General features: G+C 42.9%; 1 protein-coding gene across 1 annotated transcript in view; it reads left to right on the forward strand.

The window, feature by feature from the left end:
• PBX1 (pre-B-cell leukemia homeobox 1) overlaps nucleotides 1–11,128 on the forward strand; it is a 298,117-nt gene that overhangs the window by 237,815 nt on the left and 49,174 nt on the right. Inside the window, exons 3-4 of the mRNA XM_010851970.1 lie at nucleotides 2,919–3,109; nucleotides 10,368–10,503. Of these exons, the coding sequence (XP_010850272.1) occupies nucleotides 2,919–3,109; nucleotides 10,368–10,503 (327 nt within the window). The remainder of the gene's footprint in view (nucleotides 1–2,918; nucleotides 3,110–10,367; nucleotides 10,504–11,128) is intronic.

Here is an 11,128-nt window from a genome sequence, read left to right on the forward strand (position 1 = left end):
ATAGATAAAACCAGGATATCAGAAAACTGAATTTTCTTCCAAGTGCTATTCAAAAAAAACAAAAAAAGATGCTCTTGTAGCTTTGCAGAGTTCTTCAGTTTTTGTAAGTAACGCTGCCAGGACATTGACAAGGCTTAGTCTCCAAGGCTGAACTGGGGTGGGTTAAGTAGTCCTTTCACAGCCAAGGAAGTCTTAAGATCCCAGTTATATTCCTTGCTGAAACTGGCAGCCAAATCCAGTTTGAAAGACTTAGAGATGAAGATGAGCTGAAGAGAGTGCAGGAAGGAAGCTTCAATTCTAGGATTAAATTGCTTATACTAAGCAAGATTTGTGAAGAGCTTCTCTTGGGTCGGCTGCTCCTCGAAGTGCCCTTGCCCTGGAACCGGGGATGTCGCCAGAGGCAGCTGGAGGGGTCGCTCCAGAAGGTGACTGTCTTTAGGACAGCCTTCAGCAGTCTCCTTGTCACAGAAACCTTCAGCCTGCGAGGGTTCTATTTAATTAATTAATCACTCCTACTCCCCATCCCATCGGGAGAACCTGGCCTCCCCAGAGTAGTGCAGCCTCTGAAGGTGCTGAGCTTGGGGAACTGAGGAGGAGGCCTGGGTAGTTCAGGTCCTGGAAAATTGTGTTCTGCCCACCTAAATGGACTTGGAGTTCCTGTCTGTTGTCTGTCGTGTGTTCCCAAGCAGCTGTTGAGCAGCTGCCCTGCTGCACCTCAGCAGTGGGTGAAAAGACTCCACTGTCTGTTTAGGGCAGGGCAGAAAGGGGCCCAGCATCCAATGCCGTGAATAAACACCAGATATCGTGAGTATTTTTATTCACTGTAATGAAGCACATTATTAGCTGAGTACTGTGGCTTCCCAGCAGAGAGGGTGTGCGCCTGACAATAGCTCCTTCACGTCCAGCCCCTCCTCACTTTGAACCCCCACCAAGTCGGGGGCGGGTGGGGGGGTAGGGCCTGCAGCCCAGAGGGGGATGCTTGCAGCATACCTCCCCGCCATCCTTCTCCAAGGCCTCACAGACTTCCAGCCAACTCGCTGCCAGGCTTTATTTTCCTCCCTTTGTTGTACAGCTTGGGGGTGAAGGGGCTGTTTAAGTTGGGGAGAGATGAAGCTTATAATAAGATCTTGTGTTTATGTAGCAATTTTCACAGTAAGGGCAAAATGCTCTATGGACCTGATCTTCTGTGGATTTCATCTTCAGCATATATATATACCTGCAGAGTGGAAAGAAGCTATTTGTGACCCCCTTTATTTGTTCCACGAGGGAAACCGAAGCCTGGAGAGGGTTGCCCCATTGTAATCATATGCTGGGTTACTGAGTTACCTATACTTTAAAAATATAATAAAGACACACTCTATGGCCAGACACACAGTAACTCATCTTGTCCTTACCACATTCTTTGAGGTACTGTCCTCATTTCACAGATAGGAAAGAGAAGGCACAGGGGTCTTACATGACTAACCAAAGCCCCACAGTGAAGTGAGTTCCTGGGCAGGGTGTGAACGCAGGCGGTCTGTGCTCTTAGCTGCTGCCCTGTTCACGTGAGTGATTTACTCCATCCACAGGTCACCGTACAAGGAGTGTAAGGATTGCTGGCCTTGCTAAAGGGGTAGGAATGATTAAATCCACTCTTGGACGAATAAAGCAAGGCGCTGAGTAGTGAAAGCAATTGCCCACATACTCATGGAGACAGGGTCAAAAACCAACCTTCCCAGCCCCCAGTGTAGACACAGCCCAGTGGGTATGTCTGCTGATGTATCTTTGGCCAGCAAACCTCGAAGGATTTCAAGAAATGAACAGTGAATGTGTTACTGTTACTACATAACTGACAGCTGTGAAGAGCTTTGTGTTCTTAAAAACAATAGCAGTGTGGCTTTAGCATTAATGAACATGATTCTGTGGTATTAAGTTGGACACTTTTGAGTCCTTAGGTCTTCAACCTTCAGAGCATCAGCTTGCCTTTCTTGCTAACAAATTTTCCACAGTTTTCCAACACTGCTGCGAGTTAAGTGTGAGTAGATATTTTACTGAATGTTCCTTAAGAAAACTAGACTACAATGATAAGTAATAGTAACTAAAAGAAAGGGCAGTGGTGTTCCAAGGAGCAAGTTCAGAGTCTGGGAAAGAACAGACCCCCTGGCCTGGTTCAGGGAGTCTTCAGGCTGCTTTTTGCTGGGGGCCTTCATCTCTTGGGCACAGTTTTCCCAACTGTAAAATAAGGAGGTGGGAAAAATGATCTCCAGTTTCACTTCCAGAGCTGATAGTATATTGGTCTATAACCTTAGAGTTTTCTCTCTGCAGAGGTATTTCCTAAATCCTCTAAATCATGTTTTGAATTTGTTTCTATACAGATTCCCTTTGTGTTATAGACATAGAGGATTTTCAGAAGACCAGCATAGGAAGGAGTTCTTATGTTACAAGCAGAAGTAGATTAATGAGAATCTCACAGAAAAGTCATCAGAGCTTTTAACTCAGTGATTCCATTCTTTGGACTCTTTATGCCAAATTGAATATTTGGAAGCTTTAGCATAACAGAAATAAGGCAAAGCAAAAAGTTCATGCTGTATTTGACTTCAGACTCTCTTTAGCTGTTAACATGGGAGTGAAGGGTTGTGAAGTTTTATACTAATATACATGTTCTCATCTTTCATAATAGTAAAATCAAGAAAAAAATTGATTTTGAAAAACTATTGTAAATTTTCTTCTCCCCTTTAAAAAAATCCACATAGTGATGAAAATTATAATCAAATGGGCTGAAAGGGGTTTCTGGGTTTGTTTATTTTATTTATTTATTTTTGGACAAAATGCCACAAGCTAGCCCAATTTTCTTTACTTGTACATGTCTCTAGAAAGACCTGCTCAGCCTCACAGCCAGGACCCTTACCACGCCCCGTGTCTGTCCTCCTCCGTTCCAGGCATGTAACGAGTTCACCACCCATGTGATGAACCTCCTGCGAGAACAAAGCCGGACCAGGCCTATTTCCCCAAAGGAGATCGAGCGGATGGTCAGTATCATCCACCGCAAGTTCAGCTCCATCCAGATGCAGCTCAAGCAGAGCACGTGTGAGGCCGTCATGATCCTGCGTTCCCGGTTCCTGGATGCGAGGTGAGTCCCCAGGAGAGGCCTGTCCTTTGGGAGAACCACTGATTCAGGGTTAGAATCCAAGCTGGCCCTCTCCAGAGGCTCCGTTGTCAAGGCTCTGTTCAAGGCTGAGCCAAGTAGTAGCCTGAGAAAGGTCAGGGAAAGGAAGGCTGCAAGGGTGGATAGCCATGGGTTTTATACAGCTCCAGGAAAATGTGGGAATGGGATATTTTTTATGGCCACTGCTACTTACTCTGCATGAGAAACAGGATGATTTAGCTACAGGGACAGAAGAAGCAGGACTTTTTGTTTTCATACCATTAGTGGCCTCTTTCACAGGAATAGGTTGTAACTATAAGCCCGTAGAAGGCTAGCCAGATATTGCAATGACATCTTTTCTTCAAGAAAGATGGTTCCAGGTGAGACCTGGGAATCTCTGCCACACTTTATGTTGGCACAGAGGGCACCTAGTTAGCTTCAACAAATATTTATAACTAGATTATCATGTGTCATACTCTGGGCTGAGTTTTAGGGGCACAAAAACGAAGAAGACATGGTCCCTTGGGCGTGGAGGGCCAAGGGACTGGTCTCATATGAGCCAGATTTTCAATCAAGATTTAAAATTTTCTGACACTAACGTGTGACCTAAGTTGTGAGTTCAAAGAATCCAGTTGAAACCATGGATAGAAAAGTCCTTTAGGACAAAAACTAAAACTATAGGACAGTCTTTGTCCCACTACTCTCTACACTGGTGGATTTGTGAAAATCCTTTTGATTTCTTTGGCTTCTGTTATCCAGCCTGTAAGATAGTGCTAGTCATGTCTTTCATCTACTCTAGAAAGTGGTGTTGATAATTGATCCAATACATGAGTTTTCAGTGTATAGATATCCTTTGTGATCCACAGCTCACCTTAAATTTGTCATTTTCTATAAATGCAGATTTCATCATTCATTGTTTCAATTCCTGAATATAACCCCGATATATGATTTTTATTATAAAAACACTAGCTATGTCATGGTCATATACCATTTAATGATCTGTAGTTGAGCTCCTTCTCAATCAGACACACACATTCTCTGCTTTTTCATTTTTTTTCCACCTTAGAAATCATAGACTATTCAGCTCCATTACCTATACTTTTCTCTGTCTTCACCACTGTGGTCTTTACAGTTCACAAACCTCTTTAGAGCTCCCTGGCACCTCCTAAACTCCCTTTCATTCATTGTGTTTTGGGTCATGTGGAATATGAAATAGGAATGTCAGCCAGCCAACTGTATCTCTGGCCTAATAGAAATACATAAAGTCAAGAGAAAGTACGGATGAAGAGAGCTTTTCCCAGCAGAGCGCAGTGCTGAGCGAAGGAAGGCCCAGGCCTGCTGAAGCAGGACACCCCTGCCCCAGGCATCTCCCTTGCCCTGTCTGCTGCCAGCCTGGCTTCTTTGCAGCAGGCTGCTCCCTGCGGTATGAAGTGCGAGTGACTGGCGGCCTGTGTCTGGGTCTTCCTTTCCCCTGCGTTGTGGTCGCCACCACTCTGCCCCCGTGGTAACTCCCCTCGTTAAAATGCTGGTGTTGGCATTTATGTTGGCAGATATTGGAAAAAAATAAAAAAGTTGGGCCCAGACTGGGTTCTTTTCAAGAAAGAAGAAATCAGAAAGGAGGAGCAGAATCAATTTCTCATAGGACTTCTTCTTTCAGTAACTCAGCTGTGCCCAATTGAAGGTCAGACTCCAAAAGGCATGAAACCAGGCAAGCTTTGTACACAGTTCCTTTCCCTCCCATCAGCTTTTGCCTAGATTGTTCTAGTTGGCACCAGAAGGACAGTAATCATAAGAGAGGATCTTTTTCCTGCTTTGGTTGCAACCTTTGAATCATTGCCTCTGAGCTAAGGTTCAAAACTAAAACAATTAATCAGTTGTCATTGTTATTAGCATTTACTTCGAGAGTGTATTTAGTATCACTGAAAGAATATGACCCCAAATGCCAACACAAGGATGAGCAAATGGTTTTTCCGTCTCAAAAATGAATGTTTGCCTGGACCTCGTGATCAAAGTAGTTAATATCATTGCTTCTAGTGCTATCTATTATTGGGAAAGCTAGTTAAACACACTTTAGTAAGAAAGACACACTCACTGTTGATATTTACATGCTGCTCTAATCCATGCATCTGATGGGCAGGGCTTCATTAAGAAAAGATTTCATGGAAGACAAATGAAATACAAGGGAGACTTGATTTAGTAACAGTATTAGTCATACCCATTAATATAATGGGTATGCAGAATTGAATGTTACAGCTTTGTTGTGTAACATTCCTTGTATTTTCTGCTCTTGAAGAACAGATTACCACAAATTTAGCAGCTTAGACCAACACAAGGTTACCTCATAGTTTCTGTTGTTCAGGAACAGCAGGTTAACCTGGATCCTCTGCCCTCGTCTCACAAAGCTGTAAGCCGGGGCTCAGCTGAGGCCATGCTCACAGCTGAGGCTCATTCCCGTGGGAGCACAATTCAGTTCCTTGTGATAATAGGACTGATGTCGCCAGCTCATAGAACCCACCCTTCCCATTGACAGGGCTTACAGCTTGGCTGCTTCCTTTCTTCCTGGATAATGTCACCATTTTAAGGCTTTAACCTAATCTCCCATTTCATTAACACAAAGTCACCTGATTAGTAACTTAATCATAGGAATGATATCCTATCATTTTCACTGTCTCCCCAACACCCACATTCAAGGCAGGGGGAGTGCTCCAGAGTGGAATCTTACAGATCTTCTTAGGAGTCTGCCTTCCATACTCCCCAGCTGAGCATTTGGCCAGGTTTTGTCCACTTGAGTCATATCCTTCTTTTCTTCCTTATGTTGATTTCACTGTGCCAGGAAAGTTTAACTTAAAAATTCTACTCATTCATTCAGTCAACTTTTATTATTGCATGTTTTATATCGAGCATAGTGCTGTGATAAGTCTTTGAGATGGAACTTGTAAACCTTCTTAATGCTTTTCAAGCAATACAATAATTTTAACTTTGTTTTGTAAAAAATAACATCTTGCTGGAGAAAGCAGCAAGCACATGGTTGGAAATATACCTCTGCACTCCACCGTTCCAGTTAAGGTTATAGAAAATTATTTAAAAAGAGGATTGCAAGAAAGGAAAGGGCATCCAATATGGTCTGGCTGCACTGCCACTACATTTAAATTTATTTACTTCTATAACTGAGTTTTTACTCTTCCAAATGCTGTATTAGCCTCTGGAATAACAAAAATGAAAAGAATACACATAAATGTGGGTCCCGCCTTCAAGAACTCATAATCTCCTGGGACAGGTGCTCTTATAACTGATCATAAACTGCACGTGATCACAGGAAGTACAAGTACCAAATTCACCCAAAGGGGAGAGAGCCTGGAGAACTGGGGAGAGGCAGACAGTGCTGAGTCTCAGAGGACTATGACGTTTACCAAATAGAAGGAATCAAAGAAGCAAAGTAATCAACGTAATTCAGCTTCGACAGGCATTACTGACTGGGGTGCTTACTATGTGTTGGGCACCAGGGTTTCAAATACATGTGAAACACGGCTCCTCCCCTTGAGGATTTGCTGTTTAGTTGGGAAGACACATGTAAACTTGTGGCAAATGCTGTGGGAGAGAAATACACAGAGTGGTATGGAAAGGCACGGGAGCATGAACGCCGTGTGTGTCTTTGGGGAATAGAGGAGCATATGATGAAGCCAGATGAAATTAGGAAGAGCATGTGTAGAATGGTGGGAAACGAGACACTGGGGATGGGCTTGATCCACTGAAAGACCTTAACTGTGCCAGCAAAGATTGCGGATTGTCCTGTGAAGCAGCAGAAACTCTGAGCTGTTTAAGGAAGGAAAGGTGAAAGTTCTCCAATTACACCGCTTGGGTTCAGATTCTTGCTATAACCCTGACTACATGTGTGATCCGGGATAAATGGCTTATCCTTCCTAAGACTCAGTTTTTGTGTCTCCAAAATGGGAATAATTCTATACACAGGAATAAATAAGATAACATATTTACAATATAGTGTCTGGAGCATAGTATTCACACCATAATTCAGCTGTAATATAAGAAGGATCACTATGGTATATTATTATTGATATCATTATTATTATTTTTATGATCAGATCCATGGTTTAGAGGAATTCCTGTGGTCATTTTCTTAAGGATTAGCTGAGGCTTTTGCTTCTCAAACTGGGGAAATACAGAATAAGTACAAAATACCTTCCCAATTTTACTCGAATATTTGGAGAGAAATATGTTCAGATAAACATTGGTATATGATGGAATAAGATTAAAGAAGGAGGTGCTGAAGACATTTCGGGCACCCCATGGCTGAGAGTCCAGGCTCTCCTCCCAGGAGAGCTATTTGGGCACGATTTCAGCCTACAGTTTTACTGTTTAGTCTGTGGCTTCTTGATTTTTAATCTATATTAATTAAAATATAAGTAAACAAAATTGAAAAATTTAGCTCTCCAGTTTTACACATCTTATTTCAGCCACTCAATAGCAGCTGCTGGCTACTCCAATAGGGGAACAGAGAACATTTATTTTCCTCATTGTAGGAAGTGCTGTTGGACAACTTTAGTAAGACCATTATACAATAGACCATAGTTCCTCTAAACCCATTTCAAAAAAAGCAGTGACACTGAGGATGGAACAGAAGGGATAGATTTGAAAAATAGAACTGGTAAGACTTGCTCTGGGGCCAATCATCCAGTGAAGGGAAGAGAGTGAGGAGAATTGAGAATCATTCCCAGGTTCTGCTGTGTGTTAGGTACGCAAATAGTTAAGGAACGAACAAACAATTGAATGGATGAGCAAATTAGCAAATATAATGAACTTTGTATGTATGGTGATACTATTATATAATGTGGGAAAAAATGAAAATGAAGTTGATTTGAGTGAAATGTGATACTTGTCATAGAAACAGTTTGTTGGAAGTGTCTGGAATATGCAGTTGCAAATGGACGCAGTGGTAAATGGGGTATTGGCTCTTAGGAGAGGCATTTGGGCAGAGATGACACATTTGATGGTCTGTGGTGCCTCCACTCCTCATTCTTGAATCACTGTGATTCCAAAGCTTCCATTCCTAAAATTTCATCAACTTCCACATTTCCTACACTTACCTGGATACCCAACAATCAAAGCTTTTGGTTGGCTTGAAATAACAAGTGTTAACTCACCAAGCTGAAAACCCCTCCAGCCAGAGCAAAGAAACCAGGCATCTTAGTTCAAATAACCTTATTGTCAGAAGTATATTATTTTCCCTGGGTTTCTTGAAATTCTGTAAACTCCTAATTCTGGGGTTTCAAAGGCCCTGGATTGAGACAGGCCTTGCAGAAGATGATCAGTGCGGCCATCAGAGTAGATGCGACCCCCTAAAGGAAGGTTGCACGTCCCCAGGAGGAGTCAGGAACAGCTGTCTGTACAATCCCAGCACCCCAACTCATTCCAGAGAGGCTTCCTGTGAGTTCAATTGGAAGACTCCCAAGAAATACACTGTAACGCTAATGCAAACAACTCCCAATTAGAGGAGCCTTCAGGGGCCACTTCCCCAGGCCTAAAACAACTGTTTTCTTGAGGCCAAGAGAAAGCCAGAGGTTATCTGAAGACTAGCCTGGAGACTGGGTTAGCCGCTTGGCTACCTTCCTCAAATTCCCATCATGCAAGAGCTTTTAATACATATCTCCTTTTTAGTTGGGCCTTTTACTCTAATCTGCCCAATTTCTGATGCTGGGTGACCCAGAAACTCAGCATGATTTGGGAGAGTGACTTGGGCTTGGCATAGTCTGGACAGATGTGGTTAATACCTATGGACAGATGGTGTTCATCCGGTAAAATCAGGCACTTTATTGTGTTAATTAATCCAAGTGGGACCCTGAAAATACAATATTAGCTGAATTTTCTGTCTAGCAAGGCGATCAGTGCTTTCCGTTGGCTTAAATTGGAAAACTTGATATCCTGGCATAACCAGGGATGTTCTGGAAATTTTTTTTTTCCCATAAGGAAAAGGTTTTGATAAAAGCAAAAAGGCAAAAGTGCTTATGGAGCTAATTTAAAGATAGAGGCCCTGCCCCCTTGAGGAGGGCAGCAGACATCTGCAAGGAGTCCAGCATCCCTAAGCAAACCCCAGCTCTCCCCAGGCCTTAGCTGGGAAGAGGCCATAAAGTGATTCTCACTTTAAATTAGTTCAATTAGCACTTTTTTTTTAAGGCACAAAAATGCTTTTATTCAAAGAGTGGTTTTCTTCCTTTTAGCAACCTGTATATTAAAAAAGATTTCTCTGGGCTTGTGTTTCACCATTTAGCAGCTGTTCCTGCTTAAGAAGTACTGTTTCTCTCCTTTTAAGGAAGGTCAAGCAGTCAGGGGGTTAATTTCCATCCGTTCCTGCCCCTCTTCCCCAAGCCTTTTAAACATGTCGCATGCACTTACAATGGGGATAGAATAGAGAGAAAATGATAACTTATTTTTAACTTATGGCTGCAGAGTCTCTGTGTAATTGCCAGGAGGCAATTTGTATATAAAAAGAGGCTGGGTTTTGTACTCAGGCAGACTTGAAATAATATTTTAGCTCTGTAACGTACTAGACGAGCAACTTTTAAACTCAGCTCTTCATTGGTAAATGGGAATAACCGTAGCTACCTCACTAGTTTTGAAAAATGAATAATTTGTATTAATGGCTCTGAAGGATCAGATCTGAGGCCTGGGGCCTGGTAGGAAGAATCCCCAGGAAGTCCTAGCATTTGTCATGTATTAGGCACTGGTGGGCTGCTATCTGTGGGGTCACACAGAGTCGGACACGACTGAAGCGACTTAGCAGCAGCAGGCACTGTGCTGAGTCCTGTCTATATATTGATATGACCTCATTTCTCCCTTCCTCTCACCGCATGAGGTTGGTTTGACTCTTTTGACTGTCGTTTGAGGAAGCTAAGGTCTGGAGAGGCATTCCAAATCACCCAGCCGGTGTTCATTTTGTCTAGGGCTCAAAACCAAGACGGCGGATTTTGAAACTTAGTGGTGCTCACCACTCTGTATAAATACGTATGACTGTTCTGCTCAGGGTCCCCACAGTGAGCATGATGAGGTATACAACAAACACCTTAAGAAATGCTTTCAGCATCCGGCCCCTTAGAACACATCTCCTCTCATTCACCCAAAAACATGTCTTCTCCCAAATGTAGATCCTCTCCTCTCCGTTTTTATATGTGTTTGTTGTGAACTTCTTTTTTTGTCCATTGTCATTGTGATTTCCTTGCTCTTTATGAAGGCGGAAGAGACGAAATTTCAACAAGCAAGCGACGGAAATCCTGAATGAATATTTCTATTCCCATCTCAGCAACCCTTACCCCAGTGAGGAAGCCAAAGAGGAGCTAGCCAAGAAGTGCGGCATCACAGTGTCCCAGGTAAGACACCCCAGAGGACTCAGCCCAAAGCCTGGCCATAGTGGTATTGCCTGGCAGGGTCTTGGGAGCCTGGCCTTCCTGAACTTTCAAAGCCTTAAAATGGCAAGGTCAGCTCATGGTGTGTATAAGAAAGTCTCCAGGGAAGTAACCTGGAAAAGCCAGCAGAAGTAGAAGACTCAGTGGAGTGCAGTTAAAGCAGGGCTGGAGCTCTCCGCTCTGTCCGCTCCCTTTCTTCAGAGAGATGAGCATTTCTGCATTGACTTGGAGAGCTACCAGCACTTCTCATGTCATTTTCTCAAACAGGGTCAATTCCTTGGCCCATTTTTTTTTTTTTTTTTGCCCAACTCAGGAACTTTTTAAGAGTCAGTGAATGGAACTTTTAAATGAAAAGGACTCACATGTCCTCTCTGGATATCCTCACTCTGTAGCTGATGGAGTGTAGGAATTTTAACATGTCACTATGGTTACACTGGAATGAAGGCACAAAATGTCACTGAGTGTCCCCTTTCCCCCAAGAGCAATAACCATAAGAGGTACCTGTTGATGTGGAAAGATAGATGACGTAAAATTTTTATGGACCTGGAGTCTTCAGCATTAATATGAAGTAGAAAAGGAGGCAAGTTTT

The sequence above is a fragment of the Bison bison genome, unplaced genomic scaffold (assembly GCF_000754665.1).
Source record: "Bison bison bison isolate TAMUID 2011002044 unplaced genomic scaffold, Bison_UMD1.0 scf7180017864305, whole genome shotgun sequence".
In the NCBI taxonomy this organism is placed as follows: Eukaryota; Metazoa; Chordata; class Mammalia; order Artiodactyla; family Bovidae; genus Bison; species Bison bison.